Consider the following 24,876-nt stretch of genomic DNA (forward strand, 5'->3'; position numbering starts at 1 on the left):
CCTAGACACTAAGGGGGTTCCCAGTGAATGGGGCCTTGGGGCTGTGGTTTCAGAGGTACCTGAGTTTCACCAGTGTCTATGGTCCTAGAGTTCAGATGTGCCATCTCTTGGTGGCTCAACACAATTGCCAAAGGTCTCTACAATCTGCCTCATACCACAGCCCTCCTCTGCAAACAGAGACCTGGAGATCAGCAGATACACAGACAGACACCCACATGCACGCACCACCCCAGATCTCAGGCACACAGATGGAGGAGATACAGAGAGAGCTGGATACACAAAGGAACACACAAGACATACACACATCAGCACCCCAAGGTACTAAAAGGTGCAAAGTCACATAACTACCCAAAGAACCCCTAAAGTCACACACACACACACACACACACACACACACACACACACACACACGCACGCACAGAGGAATGCAGGCAGACACAGAACACCCACAGCCTCCTGGAGGGAAGCTTTGCAGGTTCAGAGGCATTGGGTGTAGGTGGACCCAGAACAGAGTCCTCGTCTACCTCTCTCTGACAGTCTGCCCTGGGACGGTGACATCTAGGAAGCCCTGCCGGGCCCTGCTGCTGACTGGACCCCTCACTCCTGTTTTCGTGCCCTATAACTGAGGGTGTACCTCACCCCCCGGGGTGGGGGTGGGGTGCCACACAGCAATGGCAGCGGCGTTCCGGTGAGGAGTAGGCTCCCTGAGCTGGACTCTGCAGAGCAGCGCTGACTGAGTCCCTGTGACAGTCGCGCACTGCTGAGGGCACAGACCTGCTCAGACATGGCTGCTCACGAGGTTGCCACTCAGTGACCTTGTACCCAAGGCCTGAGCTGAACAGGAGGAGGCTGGAAAGCCAGTTCCTGACCCAGGTAACACCGTTGACATGGCAGCCCAAGTGTCCAGGGGCCGCCCTTCTCACTGGGCCAACAGGACTCCAAATTCCAGCTGTGTGAGGGTCCTGGCGGCCCCTGACTCCACACCCAGGCCTTGCCCCTGCTTATCCCAAAGCAAGTACCACAACTAAGAAGAAGCACAAGTTATGGAATGACATAGCCAAACTCAGTATAAATAAAATATTCATATAAAAATAGTCTCTTACAAAATATTCTCTTATCCAGCGGCTCACTTTCCAAAAGATGGAAACTGCTGAGAGCTTTATTATTGTCTTTCCTCTTTCTATATATTTCAAACTGGATTTTTCTGGTTTGAGAGGGGGAGGACTAAAGGATGGGAAACGTATTCTGAAAAATATCTCCAATTCTGGATCAGCTTAAATTTCTGCATAAGTAGCAGCAAACAGAAAACAAAAACAAAAAAATAACAGTGTGTGTGTGTGGGGGGACATGTGTGAGATATATATATGTTATATATATATTATATATACAATATGTGTTATATATATAATATATATAATTACTCTTGTACTTAGACGTCTAGTGCAGCAAGGGGTACTTGCAAAACCATCTAGTGGAAATACCTGCATAAAGAATAACTATGTACAGTTCTACTTGGCTCCTTGTCCTAGAACAAAATCATCCTGCAAGGAAAGCAAACAGTCCACTTTGATTGCAGAAAACGGATCCCGATGAGGTGGAAGGATTCTTTTTAATTAAATAAATTAATATTATTTTTATCAGAATAAATTGTTAAATATTGCTTTGTGAGGCCCTCGGATCCAGGGTTCCTGCTGTCTGAGGCTCTGCTGCAGCTCAGGAGGGCCAGAGTCGGAGGTGGTGTCTGGGGGAGGGCGGAGCAGCACTGCCCGGGACAGAACCTCAGGGCACCGGAGGGCTCCTTTGCACAGGTGCGCGGGACACCCAGGAGAGGCGCCCCCATCGCGGAACAGACTACCTCAGCCTTCCTGCCTGCAGTCCCCTGGGGTCTGGGAAGTGACCGGCCTGGGTGACTGCAGCTTCGAAACTGTCCCTCCCCAGCCTAGCTCACAGCTGGGGGCGGTCCCAGACGGACCCAAAGCAGCGTGCGTGCCGTCGCAGGCTCACTTGCACGTGTACACCTCCGTGCGCTCGCTGCAGGTGTTGCACTTGACGTAGCAGCACCAGTGGAATTTGCAGTTGCACTGCCACACGCGGGCGTACTGGTGGGTGTTGTAGCCGCGGCCGCAGCACATGAGGTCACAGCCGCTGGCCTGGGGGGCCGTCTTGTTGCAGGCGCGGCCCTGGGTGCCCACGCTGCCCGTCACTGGGTCCTCCTCGCAGTAGTTGGGCGACTTCTCAATGTACACCAGGTCTGTGTCCATGGGCTTGCGGTAGGACAGCGGCTTCTTGATCTTCAGGAAGGTGGGCCGCTTGTGGCGGCTGGCACGCACGGGCTCCACGTGCACCGCCTCGTTGTACTTGTCCTTGAGCACGTAGCCCAGCTCCCGGAACCGCGGCAGCGTGGTCCAGCACGTCTTGGTGGTGCAGGAGCCCGACACGCCGTGGCACTTGCACTCCAGCTTCATGTTCTCCTCCAGGACCTGCGGGCGGGGAAAGAGCTCAGCGCAGTCACGCAGTCACGGCAGGGACCTGCGGCCCCGGGCCTGGCCCGCCCCCGCCCACCCAGCCGGCTTTGGCTTTTCCTTGCGGGTGCAGGGAACCCGGGCCTGGATTCGAGTCCCTCTGGTGTCTAGCCCCGTGCTGTGCCTTCCACCTGAGTTAACTTGCCTTCTCTGTCTCCCTTACACGGGTTCTCACATCAACTCAGGCCAGTCCAGACCACACATAGGTTCTCTTCGGCCTGCACAGGCTTCAAATAATTTCTGAACCAACATTTAAAAACCAGGAGACTTTCACAGGTAGACTTTCATGTTTTATTTTTGGCAAAGGGCATGTGGCAATTCTGGGGTGATAGTCAAAGGATTTAATAACTGGTGCAGCTGGGCGCTGACTTCCTGGCATAGAAGCTGCCCGCCAATGGCAGCCCGGGAGCCCTGCTGTGTTCTGGCTCCTCACGGCCTCTGCCAGCACTGTCACATGGAGCTGTGCCAGCAGCTGTCTTCTTCACGCTTGGTGTCCTTCAATTTCCCATAGTCCTCACTGCTCCCTATTGCCTCCCTGACCTTAAGCTCTGGTTTTTCAGAGGTCATCTGCTTTCATCACGTAGGACACCTGCCAGACCCTGTGGACATCTAAGTCTGGGAACCATGGCTCTGATTTAAGTTTCCCTGGCAGCTTTCCCTGACTCCCAGGCCAGTGCTATGCCCCTTCTTCTGAGTTCCCAATACCCTTTGGGCTTCCATCAACATAGCATGAGAGGCATTGTACAGGAGGAAAAAGCACAGATTCTGGACCCTGAATCCCAAATCTAACGTGAACCTGCTGTGTTGTTGGGCAACTACTTTAGCCCTCTGTGCTGCAATTTCCCTAAACGCAGAATGGGGATAATAATACATAGTAATTAATTATAATCATACAATGAAATACTAAACAACAATGAAAAAGAGTGAACTACTAATACATACAAGAACAGATCTCTGGAATGTAATGTTGAGTGAAAAAAACTAGACACAAAGGAGAACATACTGTATGATTCCATTGATAATAAAGTTCAAGGACAGGCAGAACTAATGACTGGTTTTCATTTACTCTTTTTTACATATATAGGCAGTGGGCCAGAGATGGTGCAAGGACCATATTTTGCTGACCCCAGCTTTGAAATATCCCAGCAATAAAAGAAGGCAACGTTTACCAAACCCCTCATAGTATAGGATATTTAAGTTGTTTTAAAAATCTTTTCTTCCCCTCCCTCCCTCCTTCCCTCCCTCCCTCCCTCCCTCCTTCCCTCCCTCCCTCCCTCCTTTCTTTTTCTTTCTCTCCTCCTTTCTTTCTGTTTTTCTTTTAAATTGTATGCAATATGGAAGCAAGTATATTTGTAACTGAAGATTCTCTTTCTTCCTCACCATCTTCAACCTGATTTCATCGTAATGGACATTTATGAGCTCCCAGTACCAGCACTGGGCGGGGGCGCATTAGTGAGCAGTTTCTGAGTCACACTTCATGAGCACCCTCATGCTGCTCCGTCTGGATTGTCAAATTGCCTTTGCCTATTGTACAGTGAGAGAATAAATGAATGAATGACTGGACATTTATTAATCGCCTATACACACACTGGGCCCATGCTTTTCTATATGGCATCTTACTTAACTCCATGCGGTTACTATGATTCCATTTGAGGGGGAAAAGCTGAGGCTCGGCTAACTCCTAGAGCAGATGGACCGTTGGGTGAGGCATTCAGAGGCAAGGGTCTTATTGCCGGGGGGTGTGAATCAAGTGCTTGGTGGCTGTACACTGGCTCTGTGCCCTTGGGTTATCACACCCCATCTCGGGGCCTCAGTCACCTTCACTGTAACATAGAGTGAAGGCAATTTTATCTTTTCTGACAAAAGTCAGAGTTCTAGAACGGAATCAGACATTCAAAAATAGCTGTTAGTTCTGCCTCTGGGTCTGGGTCTGTGCGGGTGCTGGGGACACAGACGTGACAAGATAAGGTCCCTGTCTCCAAGGATGGGTCTGCATTCAGGATCCTCTCAGCCCCAAATGCTCTGCTTCCAGGAGGAGATGACCAGGGCTTGGTCAACATACTCAACAGGAAGGGAGGGACCCTATGTTTCAACCACAGTAGCTGCAATCAAATGAGTCGGTGATGCCACAAGCATCCACAATGTTGAGACAGAGATTCTGGTTGGTTGACTGCTCTAGTATCAGGACACCTAGTGTGCTGTCTCTGACGGCACTAAAATCTCAGTCAGTCAGCCCATCGCACCTCCGAAACACCTGCCTAACTCTGCCCCCAACATGCATCACACCTCTGAGCCTTTCTCTTTCCCATGCATTTTAGGCCAAAGAAGAAAGGTGGGCTAGACATTTGACAACCAAAAGGGACATTTGTGTTATCTGGGTGGCTAATCATCAGTACCAGCTGTTAAGTGTGTGTCTGGCACCCTCACATGACCTACATACACTTAACAGCTGGTACTGAGGCGCGATGGGCTGGCTGACTGAGATTTTAGTGTCGTCAGAGACTTCAACACAGAGGTGCTTGGGGGACTTGCAGAGCGAACCTGACACTACTGAGCATTGGCGAGGAGGAGGAGCGCCTGGGACTCTCACACACTGCTGGTGGTGGTGCAAACAGAAGTGTGTAAGGAAGCTGAGATACAGAGACCCATGACTCAGAAATTGCACTTCCAAATGTGTGGCCTAGAGAAACATATGAGCATGCCCAGGAAGCAGGCTCAAAGATATTCACAGCAGCAACATTTGTCATAGCTCCAAAGTGGGCACAGGCCAGACGTCCATTCATCATGATAGAATGGGTAAACTGAGGCGTGTGTGCTCAATGGGACATTATAGGGCTGTGACAATGAACAGCTACAGCAAGCCACACTCATAGAGGTTGACCCCAGAAACACAGCAGGGAGGGAAAGAAGCGATCAAGATGTCCATAATGATTCCATCTGTATCAAGTTCAAAGGCGGGCAAAACTGCATTGCATTGTTTAGGGGCACATACAGAGGGTGAGAGTACAAAAAGTAGAGATGAGGGGCACAAATATCGAGACAGTGGTTGTTCCTGGGAAAGGACGTGAGAGCTGTGGTGGTGAGGCTCAGCCCGCCAGCTCCTGGGGTTCTGACAATGTTCTGTTTCTTAATATGGGTGCTTTATAATCATTCTTTAAATCAACATAGATGGTATGTGTGCTTTTTTGCATGTAAGCTATACTGTGCAATTATAAAAATGCAATGGGTACAAAGGCCAATAATCTTGTGGAAAGATGCTCGACATTACTACCAACAGGGAAATACAAATCAAAAGCACAATGAGGTATCACCTCACACAAACCAGGATGGCTAAAGGAAGAAATTCAGACATAAGTGCTGGTGAGGATGTGGGAAAATGGGAACCCTCACACACTGCTGCTGGGAACGTAAAATGGTGCAGCCTCTGCGGAAAACAGCCCAGCAGTTTCTCAAAGCGTTAAACATAGTTATCATATGACCCAGTGTTATGGTCTGAATGTTTGTGTCGTCCCCTCCCGTCCCACACACCATTAAATTCTTATGTGGAAATCCTAACCTTGAAGAAAAGTGATGATTTAAGTACTTGGAGCCTTGGGAAGTTTCCTAAATCATGAGGGTGGAACCCTCCTGGATGGGATTCGAGCCCTTATAATAAAGGGCTCCAAAGAGACTCCAGCCCCTCCCACCATGGGCAGGCACGGTGCAAGGGCACTGGCTATGAACCAGGAAGAGGGTTGGAGCCAGCACCCACACACACTAGCACCCTGATCTTGGACTTCTAGTGTCCAGAACTGTGAGAAATAAATTTCTGTTGTTTACATGCTACCCGGTATAGGATGTTATAGCAGCCAGAATAGACTAAGACACCAGCAATTCCACTTCTGTATACCCAGAAAAATGAAAACATGTGTCCACACAAAAACTTACAAAACAATATTCATAGTAGCATTCTTCATTATAGTATCAAGTGGAAACAACCCACATGTCCATCAACTAATGAGCGGATAAAATGTGGTCTATCCATACAATGGAATATTACTCAGCCACAAAAAGGAAGGACGTGTTGATCCATGCAACAACGTGGACGGACCTGGAAAACACTAAGCTAAGGGACAGAGCCAGTTGGAAAAGGTCACATGTTGTATGACTGCATTTATGTGCTATGTCCAGATAGACAAATCTATATAGAGAGAAGGAAGATTAGTGGACTGGGACGAGGTCGGGGAAATGGGGAGTGACTTCCAACGGGTTAGGGTTTCTTTCTGAGGTAATGAAAATATCTAAAATTGATGGTGGTGACTGGTGTGCACATCTGTGAATACTTTTTAAAATGTTGAACTGAACACTCTGAGGGTATTGTATAATATGTGAATTATATCTCAATAAAGTTGCTTTTTAAAACAAAGTCCCCAGAAAGTTTAGAGAAATCCATGGGTTGTATTTGCAAGCATGTAACACCAAATGTTTCCGGTGTGGTGGACCCTGGGAATGAACCCCAGTGCCGCAGGCCAGGCTCCTGGGTCGGGTAGGGGCGGCTGCCACTCCTGCTGCCGCCTCCTGCACACTGCCCCCTCTTCCTCTGTGGTCTCCCATGGCCTGAGGCCGTGGCAGTGTTTGTGTGGGCCCTAATCACATGACACCAGCCCGTTAACCCTGCCAACTCTGCATTTTGTGAGTGTCAGTGATCACTTTATGTCTACCTACATCAAGCTGCCTGTAAACCAGGCAATCAGCTCTAATGCGTTTTATGGAGCAAAAATTAATATAAGACCCGGTGTTATGTTATGTTATGTTATGTTATGTTATGTTATGTTATGTTATATTATATTATATTATATCATATTATAATATATTATTATGTTATATTATATCATACCCAGTCTTATAGTAAAATAAGACCGGGTCTTATATTAATTTTTGCTCCAAAAGACGCAGTAGAGCTGATGGTCTGGGTAGGTCTTATTTTCGGCGAAACACGGTCACAGCCCTCCTGGCCAGGACTGATCACCCAGAGGGGCATCCCGTTAATCACCACGCTTTCTGCCTGAGGCAGGGGACAACAGCAGAAGAAGTGTGTGCAGGACTCACACTGTTCCCACCCACGAGGCCAGGCTGGCTACCAGCTTCTGAGCTGCCCGGAGGGACTTCCAGGGTTTCCTTTAAGCTTGAGGAGTCCAGATTGTCATTCAGTATTAGGCAGTTGGAAGGTTTGCAGGCTCTAAATGACATAACTCCATGTACCTTCCCAGTTCCTGGCACACAGCAGATACTCTCAGGAAATGCCCAAAGGTAAATTCATCAACAGGGTGCATTTAAATTATTCCACAAGCGGTATGCCCAGGCCCCACCTACCACCCTGACCCTACATTGAGGATGGAGGGGAGGTTGGGAGGACCTGGAGAGGGGCCATGAAGGGGAGGAGAGGGCTTGGAACAGCTGGCATGGATCAACATCAATATCGTATGTCCCTCTCTGCAGTGTGGGGTCCCAGCTTAAAGACCAGTGACAGAAGACTGCTTGAGGGCTGCCATTTTACCATCCTGGGTTGCAGAGGTACCTCAGTGCAAAAGGAAGAAATGAGGAAATAGATCCCTAAGGCCCAGAGCCTGGTGTCTGGTCCTAGCAGGCCCTGAGCACGTGCAGTTCCCCTTCCGCCTCTCACCTGGGGTCTGAAAACCACCGAGGGCCTCCAGTGACAGGATGAGGGGGCTGTGGTCCCTTCTCACCTCCAGCTCCACCCACAGACCCCGATCACTGCCCCCTGTCGCTGCTGGTCAGTCAGTGCAGGCCTGGGGACTGGCCTTCACAGGAACTGAGGGGACGAAGTGAGCATTTACTATGTGCTGGCAACATGCAAGGACTGGGTACTCAGCAAAGAAAAGGAGAACAGAGCTGCCGCCCTTATAAAGAGCACATTCATTCTACGGGGCAGAGAACAAGTAACTAGTTCAAGTAGTAAACCAAGAGAGAAAAAGAAAGTAGGACAGGATTAGGAGCTGAAGAGTGAGGGAGGGGGTGGGGGAGGCTACATGACCTTGATGGCAGAGGACAAGCTCTCTGAGGAGATGATACTCGAGCAGAGGGCAGAATTCAAGAGGAGGCCAGCATGCGGCAGCACAAATCTCTCGTTTCATTTCCATTCGAGGAACAGCAGGCCAAGCCCGTGAGGCTAGAGCGTGGTGGCTGGGGCAACAGGTACCGGTGCTGGGGTGGCACGGGGAGGGGGTCCCACCCCACAGGCTCCATGGACCAGGCTGAGGGAGTGCGATATTTTTTCTTATTTAGTTTTTTTTTAAATGGACTTTATTTTTTAAAACATTTTTATATTTACAGAAAAATTGTGACAATAGTGCAGCGAGTTCCCATCACGCTGCATCCAGTTCCCCATGACTAAGCATCTTACATTAGTATGGTAAGTGCTAAAATTAATGAGTTAATATCAATATGGCATTAGTAACCGAAGTCTATACTTTATGCAGATTTTCTTGGTTTATACCTAATGTCTTTCTTCTGCTCCAGGACCATGTCTAGGCCACACATGACATTTGTTGGCCTGTCTCCTTAGGCTAGGAGATGAGATTTTATGGGGAGCGACAGGAAGGCCAGTGAAGCAGGAGCAGGACTGATGATTCTAAAAGGATCTCATGTTGGTTATAACAAATGTACCACTTTTGGGCAGGGAGGTTGTGTGTATGTGGCATAATGGGGTATGTGGGAACTCTCTGTGCTTTCTGCTCAATTTTGCTATGAACCTAAAACTGCTCTGAAAAACAAAGTCTGTTAGAGAAAAGATTTGGGGAGAAGCTGTATGTAGGGACTGTCTCTGGGGTTGAGACTTGGCTGTCTCTGCAGCTGATTGTCTGGGTGCCTTCCCTGGGCCTCAGTTTCCCCATTTTGAACACAAGAGTTTGAACTAGATGATTTCTAAGTCTGCTTTTGACTCTCTCTGAGAATCTTAGCCTTGTATTCATGCTCCTCTTTAAACTATACAAAGTGTTTTCAGAGCGCTGACAGAACAGGATTTTCCTATACATCCCATTTCACAGGTGAGGAAACTGAGGCGCAGAGAAAGGAAGGGACTTAAAGTCATAGCGTGTGCAGGGTGTCCTCCATACATCTCTCCAGACCACTCCCACACTTCTGCCTCCTGCTCCAAGCCCCAGGAGGCTACACTGCAGGGCTGTAGCAATGTGCTTGCTTGTTCTAGGACCCTGGCCATTTACTGGTGGTTGATCGGGCCCAGGCCATATGGATTGTGGGGTGATTTGAATACAGCCATACATATGAGATCCAGGTGGGTCTGGCCAGCAGAAGGCACTGGAGAGAGCTGAGAGGCAGGAGAAAAGTCCTGGAGTTACTCCTCCTGCTGGCACCACACAATGGTGTGTCCCCACCAAAGGTCACATCTCCTGCTAGCCAGTCCTCTCAGTACTGTCCCCCAGGATTCTGGCAGTCCAGCCTCTTGGGCCTTTAGGCCTCAGGAATGACGGCCCCTCACTGCTGTAGCCCTGGGTCCTGCACCATCCCTTTCTGTTCCTTTAACTTTGTCCTTTGTTTTATTAGCAATCTCTCTTTTAAAACACCTTTCTTGCAATATAAATCACATACCATACAATTCACTGTCTTCAAGTACACAATTCAATGGTTTTCAGTATATTCAGAGTTGTGTGACCATCACCACCATCTAATTTTAGAACATTTTCATCCCCGTAGAAGAAACTCCATACCCATTAGTAGTCAGTCCCCATTTCTCCCTCCCCATCAGTCCCAGGCAACCACTAATCTACCTTCTGTCTTTATTTATTCATCTATTCTAGACATTTCGTATAAATGGAATTATACAATATTTACTATGTTTCCCCAAAAATAAGACCTAGCCAGACAACCAGCTCTAATTTTGGAGCAAAAATTAATATAAGACCCGGTCTTATTTTACTATAACATAAGACCAAGTCTAATAATATAATGTAATAATATAATATAATATAACATAATATAATATAATATATAATATAATACCGGGTCTTACATTAATTTTTGCTCCAAAAGACACATTAGAGCTGATTGTCCGGCTAGGTCTTATTTTCAGGGAAACACAATATGTGTATCTTTGTGTATCTAGTTTCCTTTACTCGATGTATTGTGTTCCCAGCTCGTCCATGTTGTAGCATGTATCAGGGCTACATTCCTTTTCATGGCTAAATAATGGTCCATTGTATGGATATGTCACAGTCTATCCACCCATTCATAAGTTGTTAGACAGCACTCTTTTAAAACTCCTCTTAATTTCCCAGTCTGAGTGTGTCCGTTGCATTGAACACAACCCCCACAGCTACACCGCACTCCTCTGTGGGAGAGCCCAGCAGTAACCCTATCCTGGAGACTCCCAGTCCTGTGCCACGCTTGGTTCTGCACCTGCTGTTCCTTATCTGGAAGGCCAATCTTTACTGCTGTCACAGATGCTGGCCCAACAATTCCACTACTGAATATGTGCCCTCCGGGGAGGCTCATGCATGTGCGAAATGACAAAGAGCTTCCCAGAGGAAGTACCTGAGATATCTAAAGTACATGGAGTACAGCAGAAGGAATAGAGTCAATGGAATTGTAACAGCTACATATAGGATGTCAGAGGGGTAGTAGGTTGGGGGTGTGGGGGTTTCACTTTGTGAGGGTGTAAATGTCTAACTAGTACATTGTTTTGCACACCTGAAACTAATATATATATATATATATATATATATATATATATATATATACATGTATGTATATATGAAAAGAAAAAGCTGTATTAAAATTGTAATAATACATACAAAAAGATAACAAAAGTGAAAAAAAAAGGCCAAAAGGTTTTAAAGCTCCACCAATAGGGACTGGTTATGCAAATGTAGTGCATTTATAAAGTGGAATGTCTTACAGCTGGTAGAGAGAACGAGGCAGCCTGTACTTACTAATGAGGGCCGATCTACAAGGTACATGGTTAAGAGAAGAAAGCAAGATGCAGAGCAAGTATGCAGAGCACGAGCTCCTTTGTGTGAGGAAGAAAAGATTTGTGCATGTGTGTTCATAAATCTTTGGAAAATAGGTGAGAAGTTGGTGAGAGTGGCTGCCTCTGGGGCAGGCACCTGGAGTGGACAGGATGACCGGGTAGATAAGAGCCTTACTTTTCATGGGATTGCCTTTTGTACCTTTTAAATATTCTACCATGGCAGAAAAAAAGCCACCTCCTCCACAAAGCCTTCCGTGATTGCCAGGGCAGTCAGTGACTCCATCAATGGCTTCTATAGCTGTCCTGGGCTTTTGAGTACTTGTTGCCTTGGCCCTGTGATGACTGTCTACCGGTCAGCATTCCCCATCAGGCCAGCAGCTCTGTGGTGAACATGGAGATATACTACCCAGGTCTCCCTTAAACGGCGGTCCTGCTTCATAGCTACACGTAGTGGTATGTTTAAAATTGAGCTCTGCCCCCTGCCGCAAAAGCCCTGTTTTGTAGTGTGGGATAAATGCTACCACCATGGCCAATTTTAAGCTACTAATGTATTAGCAATCCCTGAATATCTAACACTGGGTCTTGTAAGCCCATGGGAGCCAGCTGAAGCACAGCATGGACCAGGAGTGAGATCAGTATACATTGTCCAGATGTCAATCACATCCTTCAGAGTCTGTCTCAGCTGCAGAGAACTGCAGCCTTTTCTGGTGGTTTGCAGCGAGGGACAGAGAGAGGCAGGGGGTCTCAAGCTGTGGCCACTGTGGTGTGCAGTACCTGCCCTGGAGACCCCACTGAAGCGTCGCCGGCCAGTGTCACAGCTCCACTGCTGCCCAGCCCTCTCCTACCCTTTCCTTTCACTGATCCCTAATAAGCAGCTTGGACCTGGAACTCCATCTCAGCCTCTGCCGCTGAACCCCACCTGGGACACCCCTAAAAGGCCAGGGCCAGGACATGCATCTCCATCTCCCCAGCCTCTGGCAATACTCGCCTGGCGTGGAAAAGGTGCAAGGTGAAAAAAGGACCGAGCGTGTGTTTGTTCTTGTGTGGAACATTCTTTCACTTGCTCTCTCGTTTGCATTGAGCACTTACTGTGTGCTGTTTGGCGTCACCCCTGTTTTGGAGGCCCTGGGAGGAACACGACACAAGCAGATACTATCCTTGCCTTCTCTGAGCCTGTAGACCCAAGCCATGGCATTGATAACCTCCAAATGTAATTATAAATCGGTGAGTGCTGCGAAGGAGTGGACCAGAGGGCAAAGAAAACGTGACTCAGGAGGAGCTGCTCTTGTGCAGCTCTAGGCAGCCCCAGCCCCCTCCGAGAAGGCAAGCTGGCAGCTAGATAAACAGGAAGGCTAAGTTAGGACCGGCCAGATGTAGTGGGATGGCACAGGCGTGGCTGGGCAGAGTGAGAGGGACGTGGAGGTGGGAGGCGGTGGGGCTGGCTGCTCAGGGTAGGAAGCATCTGGATTCTCCATAAGCCCAGGGGTGCTACGGAGGGGTTTTCGTGCAAGGAAGCGATGAGGTCCGACAGACAACTTTGAAAATCATTCCAGATGGAGTGGCAGCTAGAGTGGCTAGGTTAGAGAAAGTCGGATAGGGATCTGGCAGGGAGGTATCCCCACCATCCAGGCCAAGACGGTGGTGGTTCTGACAAAGATGGTGGCAGTGGAGGGGAGAGGAGGAGCAACATCAGCAATACTTGGTGGTGAATGAGGGGTGGTGGGTTGCGGGGGCCCAGGTGACTCACAGGCCTTTGATGGCTGCAGAGGCTATGCACGGAGACAAGGAACAGGTAGCAGGACTAGGCTTGGGAAAGAGGGTGTGTTGTTGGTATAATGTGGACATTTCAAATACAGTGAGTGGCCAAGAAGAATGACATCTGGGGAGCAGAAGCGTGTGTTGGTACCATGGAAATCTGGCTCCAGTCAGCTTGGGTACCCACAGGGGATAATATGAGTTAAGTCCCAGTCAGGATTCAGTCAATTCCACAGATTAAAACATGTAGTTGAAACCAGCCAGAAGTGAGGTGAACACCTACAATTTTTTAAAAAACTGATTGCAAAAGCACAAGATGGGAGAGACTGAGAAAGAACGACAGCTTTACATGACCACAAGTTCAATATGAACTAAGAGGCTGCCAAAAAGTCAACCATCTGAGACCATATTAACTGAGGTCTAGTGCCCACAATGAGGGAGGAGATGTGATTTTTTAGAACTGGGTTATACCCCAGCAGATGGACAGAAACAGAACATGTGCAGAAGACGGGGATGAAGACTGAAGGAGCCGTAGCCGAAACTGCCATAGAGAAGGCAGTTTCTGCCCTGGTTACTGCCCTAGGCCTATCCCAGGGGAGGGGAAGGAGTAGAGGAGGGACTTTGTGTCCAGAGGGCAGGACTGGAACCCAGCTGCAGGAGTACTCACAGGGCAGCAGATACCAGTTCATCGAGGGGCCAGCCCTCCCCCCCAAGCCAACCAGAGCTGGAGGGGGCCGGGGGGCTGCAGAGATCTCTGTCCGGAGAGTGTGTGAGAGAAACAGTTGGGGTCTGCAATGGGGATTCCTGCACTGGGTGGGGGTGGCTGTTCTCAGCCTGCTTCTCTGTCCCCCAGCCCAGCCCCAAACCTGTTTGGATCAGCAGGAAGGATTTTCCACACTGCTGGAGGGAGAAAATCAATCTCCTTCTGACAGGTCCCCCAGGAAGTGCCAACAATGTACCAGGTGCTGCCCAGAGCCCAGAATTACCCAGGGTGGGGTTCTTAGGTCTGGGAGGGGCACTGGGGGAACGTGGCTCGAGAAAATTCCTTGATCTGTAACACAACATAGGTGTTATTGACGGTGCCTCCCAGACTCTCAGGCTGCCCAGAGGGTCCAGACGGTGAACCTCCTGGAGGAGGAAAGTGTTCTGAGGGACAGGGGTCACATAGTGACCTCCCCTGTGGTCCATGCCACCTGGTGTTCCTGTGACTGGGAGTTTCTGTCACCCTCCACAGCGTTCTGAAGGACATCTAAGTTTTAAAAACCAAAAGCTGTTTCCCAGCATTGAACTCCACTGTGCCCTGTCACCTCCCCTCCCACGCTGCAGCCCCCAGGAAGAACCTGATGTCCCCAACATAGTCCAGGGTTTTCCCACCTCATGGGGACTGGTCATTCCTGCCATGCCTTCCTCCAGGAATATGGCTCCATTCATCCCTGCATGGCCTGGCCCAGTCCTACCTTCCAAGGGCCTCCGCAAATGCCACCTCTGCCCAGAGCCGTCCAGTCCTGTCCCTGCCCAAACCAACCCCAGCAGGACTCCCCCAGCCCCATCTATCCTGCTCTGGATGCCCTTCCTTGTGCCTTGTTTTACAGAAAGCCCAGCGTGGCCTTTGGAACTCTGCAAACACGACTCTTCCTTGAGGCTTTCCCGAGCCACCGAAACTAAAGCAGCCCCACCTGCCACCACTCCCAGTTCTCACACTGGTCATCACTCCAAGATCCTGCCCGTCATCTCTCTCAGCTCCCACTGGTCGCTGCTAAGGACAGCCTGGTGACTCAGGCCAGTCAGGGCCTATTAGAGTCCTGGGGACATGGTAGGACTAGTAGATAAGAACTGTTGGTTCTTTCTCTCCAGGTACGATGAGGAGAGATTGCAGGGACCACAGCTGTGGACAGGCATCTTGCAACCACGTGGGTCTGAGAATGCAGGTCACTAAGGAAGCAGAGCTGGGGGCGGGGCGGGGGGGGTCAGGGGCGTGTGTAGTGGGTTCCTAGGAATATCATTTGTACCATGGATCAAACCAGATCTGATTTTATTACCCCAAGACTATTCAGTTCTAATGAATTCCCTTTGTTTTCCAGTCAGCTTGGGTGGGCTTTCTGCCCCATGCAGCTTAGAACACCCTAATTAGCACTGGGCTTCTTTCGCCTGTGCAGTGGAGATGCCTTTTGTAAAGCCAATAGCCAGTGCTTAGTTCATGGGCTTTACGTCACAGCGCGGAGCAGACTTGGGAGCTGAGAACTGGTTTGCCTGAGGGCCTTGGGGAGGCCAGGACTTTGAGGGCTGGACACTGAGGCTCTGGGTTAGCTGGGCATGATGCTTCCTTCCCTTTGGTCCTTTCTGCCGTTGGCCACCTGGCTCCTCTGCAGGGAGGGGTCAGTTCTGGACCATTTGCACCCCAGGTGATGAGCAGTGATCCAGACAATCCGAATCAGTCTTGAAATAGCAGCAGATTGTGATGAAAAGCAGCCTGAAGCAGTGGACAAGCTCAGCATCAGGGCCAGGGAGCCCGAGAACCTGGTTCAAATCCTACCTCTGGCCACTAGATGGGTGATGACAGAAGTGGCCAAAGGGGACAGAGATCTCCATTTTCCCGTCACAGCCTACCTGCCTCTGACCATGGAGGCTGAAAACATGAGGCACTGCCTGATGAAGAGAGACCTGAGAGAGTGACTTCTCGTTTTTTTATCTTTGGAAATTGTGGTGTGAGATACGATTCCTGGAGCTTAGGCAGCCATCTTATGACCAAAAAGCAAGAGACCCAGGAGCTAAAAAGGTGACAATGGCAGACTGGAAGGATGGAAACAGCCTGGGCCCTTGAAGAGATTGCTGAGCCCCTGGAAGAAACTACATCCATACTTCCATTTTGCAAGAAAAAGCAAACTCCTACCAATAAAGCCATCCGTAGAAGGTATTTTGTCACCTGGAAGCAAACGCATCTTCAGCAGTTTGCTTCTTGCTGTACAGCAGGAGCAAGTGTTCCGCAGACGGAGCAGTGTGTCACATCACAGGCCCCCTACCTGTGTGACTTTTCCTGCTTTCCTTCAGTGAGAGCTGGGATGAGCCAGCACAGTCTGGGAGGGCCGGGGCCAGGGAGCAGGGTTATGGGGTAGAAGAGCAACCTGCGGGAGGCCCTGGTTCTGCCTCCCCACGGCTACGTGGCTGCAGGCAAGTCCCTTTCTTTCTCTGGGTCTCAGTTTCCCCCTCCTGTACAATGAAGGGGCCAGAGGGGAATCTCGAAGAGAGAAGATAGGGACACAGACGGATAAGGAGGGTAAGGGTGAGGAAAGGAGCAGCTAGGCTAAAGTCTGCTACATTCTCCCACATGTCCCCCAGGTAGGAATCAATTTCAGGGTGGCGCAGTGGCAGCAAAGACATGAGGAAACGCCCATTTTCCCCAGAGGTCATTGAGTGTCGAGTGAACCCTGCTAAAGAAGTTCTGGCCTTTCATCTTCCTTCCCAGCTCCAGGCCGACTCGTCCCAGAAACCCATCCTGTTGTGAACACCCAGCCCAGCTCCTGAAGCTGCTGCTTCCTGGCTCAGAAGGCCCTAAGGTGGCCATCACCATCTTCTCCCAGACCATCTGCTCTGGGTCCCTGCAGCCTCCTCTCCCAAGCATGTCAGCAGGGGTGCTTTCTCCAGACACCCTCTCCTCAGCACCTGGTTCCTGAACCACCTCAGAATAAACCCTGAGTCAGATGGATCACCTGGGAATGCTGGGCAGCAGACAAGGAGAGGCACAGAAAGCAGGTGGCAGATCTTCTGGGCATGGCGTCTTCCTCGTCCTAGGCTGACATCTGGTTCCTACAGAAGGCCCTACCTAGGTCAGACCCGAGGGAACTTGAGACTGGAGGATGGTCACCAAGTCTGGCTGGCTGCTTCTCCCAGGTCTCCAGGCCTCAGCTATACCTGTCTCTCATCTCTGCAGCACCTGTCCCCCTTACTGCCCATGTGCCGCACACGGGCCACTTCCTGTGCTGGGAACCTCATGGGCCCAACAAGACAGGAGCCCTACTGCAGTCACGGTGGCTCCGTGAGATCCGGGGTGCTGGGCAGTCTCTGTGGGCCCCTTCCCTGTCCCTGGAGGCCACCTATGTACACTCCACCCATGGACTCCCTGCCCTCAGGCCTCCAGCCAGGCCCAGCCAGCAGGAAAACCCCGCAGGAGACGGGAGGGCTGGCCGAGAGACAGACTAAGACATCATGCCCAGACTCCCTCTCTGCAGGGCCACATGGCGGCTGCTACCACGTCCCTCACCTACAACCGTGGCTCCTGCCAAGGGATCCTCCCGCAGGTTGCTCTCTACCCCATAACCCTGCTCCCCGGCCCCGGCCCTCCCAGACTGTGCTGGCTCATCCCAGCTCTCACGGAAGGAAAGCAGGAAAAGTCACACAGGTAGGGGGCCTGTGATGTGACACACTGCTCCGTCTGCGGAACACTTGCTCCTGCTGTACAGCAAGAAGCAAACTGCTGAAGATGCGTTTGCTTCCAGGTGACAGAAGGAGTCCCTTGCCACCACCCACACACACTGCTGTCAGCAATCCCTTCGTTACATTTTTTTCTGTTATCCGACTGTGCCGTCTGCCAGACCCTGGCTGGGACACGGGGTCGATTACACCTCCTCCGCGAGCCTCCGTTTTGTCACCCAGTGGTGGCAGTGTCAGGACTGAATGACTCAAGGCACAGTGCGGGGCCAGGGAGGCTCTTGGGAAATTCAGCTGGGCTGTTATGGCTGCTAAATTCTTTATGGGCTGTGTGAAATGCTTGGGTTGGTCTTGGAGAAGAGCAGGGACAAATTCTCAGAGCAGCACCCCACTCTGGCTTCGGGCCCAAGCTGCTCTGTCATAACTTCCCATTTGTCCACCTGCCCCTCTCTCCAGGCTGTGAGCCCCGTGAGGGCAGGAACCAAGCCCAACCCCAATACAAGCTGCTGGCTGCATCAGCTGTTGTTCAGGTACTTGACATAAAGCAACTCACTGACTTGGCCCAGAAATCCCATGAGGCAGATTTATGACTATCATTCCTATTTTACAGATGAGGAAGCTAAAGCACTAAGGGCATCACTGTTAGGAAGTGTTGGAGCTGGTGTTCAAAGCAAGGCAGCCTGGCTAGAGCTTGGGATGCAGCTGAACACATGGAAGGTGGGGGGCTGGGATGGCCCCTCAGGCCACGGTTCTCGGGTGGCTTTATGTACTGGGCATGGCCGTGCTCACCAGGTCCTTCACCAGGACCAGCGCTCGCGCCCGCTGCCTGGCGTGTGGCTGCTGATGCTTTGGCCCAGCTCCTCCGAGGAATAGCCCTGTCATCATGGGAGCCGCCTCCTTACGGCAGCCCCAGCCAGCGACTGGCTGATGCTGGTTGCAAAGACTTGGTCTTCCTGCCTTCACAGGGTCTCCCTGCCTTAGCAACTCTAAAGGTCCCTCCCAGCCCCAGAGCTTCTGATGGGACCAGCTGAAGCCTCTGCTGCTGCTGTTTCAGCCCAACTTCTGTCCCCCACGTCCTTACAGCTGTATCTCCCCAGAGCCCTTCGTGGCTCCTGCCCAGGTGTGAACACATCCGGGGAGGGAGGCGACAGGCTGCAAGCCCAGAGCCTACACGGCCTCTGCTGCTCCTGTTGCTCTCCCTCCTCCTCCTGCTGCTCTACCTGCCCTCCTCCTCCAGCCGCCCTCCTCCTGCTTGTCAATCCATCATGAGCAGAAAGCTGCATTTCACTCAGCTGCAGCTGTATTCCTCTGGGCAACTCAGATGAAAGAGTGGGAAAGACAGCTTTTTTTCTTTGTAAACATTTGGAGTATTTTCTCCTTGGTCACATTCTTTAAGTCATACTGGATGCACTGACTTCAAGAAAATATTCCTGTTGCCTCGGGGCAGGGGGGCTGGCAGGGGGAACGTTGCGTTCCATAGAACAGGGCCACCAGAATGCCACTGGGGTAGCCTTGATGGCCAGGGCCTCAGGAAGAGCAGCGTCCACCCAAACTGGAGAGGAAGTTCCTGGTCTCGATGGGGGCCTCTGAAATTCAGTGTCGGCCAGGTTACAGCTGCTCAGACACCGTCGGTGACACCCCGTTGTCCTGGGGTGAGAGCCCAGAGTTCATTGCCTGGCTCTGGAGGCCGGGTACTCCCTCACTTCCAGACTTGTCTCTTTCTAGGTTCCCACTTCCCCTCAGTACATCCATATGCCCTTCACATAGTCACACACATGCCCAAACACACCCCCATGTGCTATACACACGTCCCCCCATATGCATGAGCCCCACACTTGTCCACACACTCTGTCACATGTGTGCTCACACCCGCTCCCTCCTTCATAGTCACACACATGACGCACATGCCCATACACAAACCCCTGCACATGTTCCCCCTCCCCCATGTGCTCACACACACGTGTGTGCTTCCACTGCACACCATTCGCTCCTGCATGACACATGCTCAGACAGCCCTTCATTCACAGTCACACCCTCCTATGCTCACACATGCGCACACACACACACACACACACACACACACACACACACACACGAGCTCGCAGTCATACACGTGTCCTCAAACATGCGGGGAGCCCAGGCAGGGGAGGCCAACAGCTGGGTCCCACAGAGCTTGCTAGCCATGGGCCCTGGGCCAGGCCGCAGCTTTGCTCACCTGTAAGCTGGGGCTGACACAGCCCTTTTAGGGGGCTGTCGTAGGCACGTAAAGTACAAAGCCCATTTTAGAAGTAGAACAGATGAGCTCCAGTGGCTGCTCAGGGTGCAGCCTGCCGACTCCGGCCTGTCTCCCAAACACGTGCCAGCGCCTCCCTCTCATGAACTGACTCCCCTGGAGGGAGCTGGGTTGACTAAGGGGCAGGGGCTGCCTCTGATGAGGTCCAGCCTAGAGATGGGGTTGAGGTGTGGAAAGTGGCCTGCAGCCTAGAGCGAGGCAGTCATGTGACCCAAACGGTAGCATGAGGGGCAGGGAGGCTGGCAGGCTGCAGCTAGAGCTAACAAACCCACGCTTCTCCCAACTTCTAGAGCATCAGTGAATTGGCCTTGGCATTCATTTGCTCGTTCATTCATTCATTTTTCATCACACACTCACCAATTCATCTTTCTACCATATGTTAATTTAATCCCTGCCCTGGGCTAGGCCCTGAGGTTGGTGGCCAGGTAGGCAAAAAGAGGCAAGTCCCCTGCTTTCTAGAAGCTTATGCTCTGGAGGGAAAGGCGGGTGTGCACCCAAACGTCATATGAGCATGAGGCCGACACCAAATCCTACCAACAGTGCAGACCTGCCTCTCCTGTGCTCACAGTGGTTCCCCTTCCACAAGCGGGTTGGGAAGTGTTTTTAAGACAATGGAGGAATCTGAGACGAGGTATTATATGGCACTGAAGAATTGTTCATGTTGTTCTGAGTAATAACGGACTATTGTTATGTTTTTTAAAAATCCTTATTGATTAGAGATGTATACACAACAATTTGTAGGTAAATAATATGAGGTCTGGGATTTGCCCTGAACTGTCCCAGTGCAGCAACTGAGAGGGTGTCACGTCTGCAGCTGGAGGTCGGGTACAGGGGTCACAGCACTGTCTTCTTTCCATCTACCCCGAGTCATTCTCTGCTGCCACTTTGACCTCACCTCCTACGCCTCTGTTTCCTCCACTCCAGTGGCAATTGTTCCTTCTGTTCCTCTAACACACCAGGCATGCTTCTGCCTCAGGGCATTTGCACTGGCTGTCCCTCTGCCTGGAACATTCTTCCCCACTCTCTATATGGCTCCCACCCCCATTTCATTGGGGTTTTGCTCAAATCTCACCTTTCCACGGACATGTTTTTTTGACCCCTTCCCTGGTTCATTTTGCTCCTTCACAGATACCAATATCTGACATACTCGTAGTACACATTTTCCTTGTTTGGCTTCTCTTGTCTCCCACTGGAATGTAAACTGCCCAAGGGCAGGCAGTCGGCCTATCGGCTCCCTGCCGTGTTCCCAGCACCCAGACTGGTACCTGGAACATAGTTTGCACTCAGAAAATACTTGCTGAATGAATGACTGAGAGCAGCAACAGTGGGATCAACAAGAATGAGGAAGTGAGGAAATAGCCCCCTGAGCTGAGAACAGGGCATTTAGGAGGGCTTGGCGAGACAAAACAGGTGGAAAGAGCAGGCTGTGCCAAGAGAAGAGCATGAGTAGAGGCCCAATGCAGATGGAGCAGGTAACAGTCAACAGATGGGAAGGAAGCCAGTGGGTGAGGCTGGAGGGCCGGCCGGGCCTCAGGATGGGCCAGAAGGGTGCTTGGCATGTGAGAAACTCCCTCAGGCAGCCACGTGGAGGACAGACCAGAGGCTTGAGCAAGGACAGAAAGATGTAAGATAGAGGCTGGGCCAGGTGGAACTGCAGATGAAGAGCACGGAAGCAGCAGAAGCCAAGGGATCACTTGGCCATTTTCCAGGGAAAGGCCTGCTTTGGTAACAAATCAGCTACAGACTGGCCAGCCTATGAGGGCTGAGCCGGCGTCCACAGCTCCTGACCTGCATGACCTTGGCCAGCCCTGTGGCACTGCAGAGCCAGAGGACTAGGCAAAGCTGGTCCCTGCTGCCCACAGGCCAGGGCCCTCATCTGGCCCGACCCTCCCTCCCTCTTGACCCAGAGGCCTGGGCTCTCTCAGCGGCACCCTGAAGATGGTGGACTTTAAAGACATAGGGTACCTACCCACCGGATGGTGCAACAGTCAGACCAGAAACACGCGTCCACACAAAACCTGGACATGAATGTTCACAGCAGCACTAGTCACAACAGCTAAAAAGTGAAACAGCCCAAATGTCCATCAATGGATGAATGAATAAACAAACTGTGGCACGTTCGGACAATGGAATATTGATCAGCCATGAAAGGGAATGAAGTATTGGCACACTCTACAACACGGATGAGCCCTGAAAACACTACGCTGAGTGACAGAAACCAGTCACGAACAATCACAAGTTGTAGGATTCCACTTATATGAAATGTCTGGACGTGGCAAATCCATAGAGGCAGGAAGCAGATTAGTGGTTCCCTGCGGCTGGGGCAAAAGGGGAGTGGGGAGTGATGCTAATCGGTATGTAATTTCTTTTGGGGTGATGAAAAGTTCTCAAATTGGTTGTGGAGATGGCTGCACAAATCTGAAGCCCCTCTGTGGTCACTAATGACAGCTCTTTCTGACCCAGACCATGCCCATGTCTGCCTCTAGGGCTGCTCTTTCCTCTGCATGTGACACCACTGCACCTGAAAGCAACCCTCAATGGCACCCCTCTCCATGGTGCCCCCACCAATTCTCCCTCCTGTCACACTGATTTACAGCCCTGAGTACTCAGGGCATCTGAGGATGGCTTGCTTGCCTCTCCCCTCCCTGCCTAAATGCCACCCCCAGAAATGCATCTCTCTCCTCTGTCTTGTTCAGGAGGCATCGAGAAGAGGCCGGTCTCAGAGAAGATGTTCAGCAAGCATTTGAAAGAGTGACTGACTAAGTGAGTGAATGGACGAATGCATGAATTCACCTTGGCTCAGCAGCCATTTCCTTCACCGCAGGGGCTTACAGAAGAGGCCTTGACTTAGTCCACAGAAGACCAAGGCTGAAGCCCCCAGGAAAGGGATTTGGGACAGAAGGGGATGGTGAAGAGCATAGAGGAAGGACCCAGGAGCCAGGTCATGTTGGCAGAAAACCCTCTGTGACTCTGGCCACACCCAGATGAAATGCCTGACCCCAGCTAGGCCCTGTCTGGGCGACCAGGTATCAGTGATGCTCTTTGAAGAGTCCACCCCAGAACAGGAGCTCCCTTTGTGTCGGTGTCTGAGAGGGCGGGCTGGCCTGTCCCAAGATTCCATGCTGTCCCACAACCAGCCCATAGGACATGGGCACAGGGACACCTCCACTGAGATAGCTGTTTTCCTGTCCCTGATGAAGTCAGGATTTTTCCAGCCACGCAACTGGGAAAACACCTTGGGTTATCTCTATCCCAGGGCAGTTTCCAGCTGAGGTGGTGTGGGCCTCTCCCATGGGTGGAGGGGGTGGGCAGGGCTGAGGAATAACCGATTTGTTACTGCTCTGAAGCTACAAGGGGCTGCAGCTGATCTGAGAGCCAGAGCTCAGAGGGACTTGGGTTTTTGTTCCGGCCCTGACACCAAGAGTGCTATGGGTCCTGATGCTCACCCTCCTAGCCATCTCTGAGGCCCTGTCAGTACCACACAGGCTGGTCCTGTGTGTCTGGTTGAGGGTGAATGGGTCTGGGCGGTCCTCTGAAACCAGGTCATGCTGAAAGAAATGGAGCCTTTCACAACAGGGGGAGAAGACGTTTCAACATGCTGACTTGGAGTCCCAGCTGGGCCAGCTTTTAGCTGGGTGACCATTGAAAAAGCACTTAACCTCTCTGAGTCTGGCTCTTCCACAAGAAAACTGGGACTTAGAACAATAACAGAAACCACCTCAGGGCTGCTCATTGAGGCAAAGTATGTGAGTGCCCATCTCACAGGAGGGAGCTGGAGGAGAGGGTTTCAAGAGGTCGGAGCCTCCATATTTTTTCAGGACTGTTCTCTGCAGAGGGTGCCAACCTGCGTGAGACCCAGGAAATGAAACTCTTCCTAGTTGTGCTAGGAGGCAACTCCCAGGTGAGAGCCTGCAGGGATGGAATGGACCTCCCATAAGAGAGTGAGCTCCCTGTCACCGGAGATATTCAAGCCAGGCTGAGATCTGCACCATCTAAAACAGTAGCCACCAGCCATACGACAGCTTGAACTATGGTTCATCTGAACTGAGACGTGCTGGAATGTAAAGCAAATGTCAGATCTGAGACTTACTACAAAAAACACACACAAAAAACCCAAAAGAACCTAAAATATCTCAGTAGTTTCATGTTGATCACATATTGAAATGACAATATTTGGGACATATTAGATTAAATAAAATATATTATTAAATTTAATGTTACCCTTTTTTAACTTTTTGATGTGGCCACTAGAAAAATTCAAAAATTTTAAATTTAAATTAAATTAAATTTCTGTGGGACTAAGATGGTCAAAATCCTCGCTGCTCAAAGTGTGGTCCCAGGACATCCCCTGGGAGCTTGTTGGAAATGCAGATTCTCAGGCCCCATCCCAGACCTACAGAATCAGAAGGTGAATTTTCACACATTTCCCAGGTGATACGTGTGCACATTAAAAAATGAGACAACTTGCAGATGCGTTGGCTGGAGGTTGGTGGGATCCCTGTTTCCGGAGGGAATGGGAGCAAGTGACCTGAACTCCAGCCCTGAATATGTGAAATATTAGGTAATTGATGCCTTTTCCCCTGAGTCACCCACTCAGTGCATGGTGTCCTTTAAACCAGCTTTCTCCTGCCAGGAAGCAAACACGTACTTTCAAGAGTAAAGGGCAGCATAACAAGAAATGGACAATATGGAATACACCATTAGTTGGAATCCTGTAACTTTTTAAAGGGTGGAAAATAATCTCAGGAAACAACAGAAAAATAGATATATGTGTTAAAAAAACTTTTTTTTTAACTAACTCCCCCTAAATTCCTTCTTCTTTTTCTCTCAGAAAACTTGGCCCACAGGCATTAGATGGCACTAAATATGGAAATGGTGAGCAAGTAAATCACTCA

At 50.6% G+C, this 24,876-nt stretch overlaps 1 protein-coding gene across 1 annotated transcript in view; it reads right to left on the reverse strand.

The window, feature by feature from the left end:
* Positions 1-1,591: 1,591 nt before the first annotated feature.
* WNT7A (Wnt family member 7A) overlaps positions 1,592-24,876 on the reverse strand; it is a 62,469-nt gene continuing 39,184 nt past the window's right edge. The window contains exon 4 of the mRNA XM_081078630.1: positions 1,592-2,480. Within this exon, the coding sequence (XP_080934756.1) occupies positions 2,001-2,480 (480 nt within the window). The 3' untranslated portion in view covers positions 1,592-2,000. The remainder of the gene's footprint in view (positions 2,481-24,876) is intronic.

This window comes from Rhinolophus hipposideros, assembly GCF_964194185.1.
Source record: "Rhinolophus hipposideros genome assembly, chromosome: 2".
NCBI classification, from domain to species: domain Eukaryota; kingdom Metazoa; phylum Chordata; class Mammalia; order Chiroptera; family Rhinolophidae; genus Rhinolophus; species Rhinolophus hipposideros.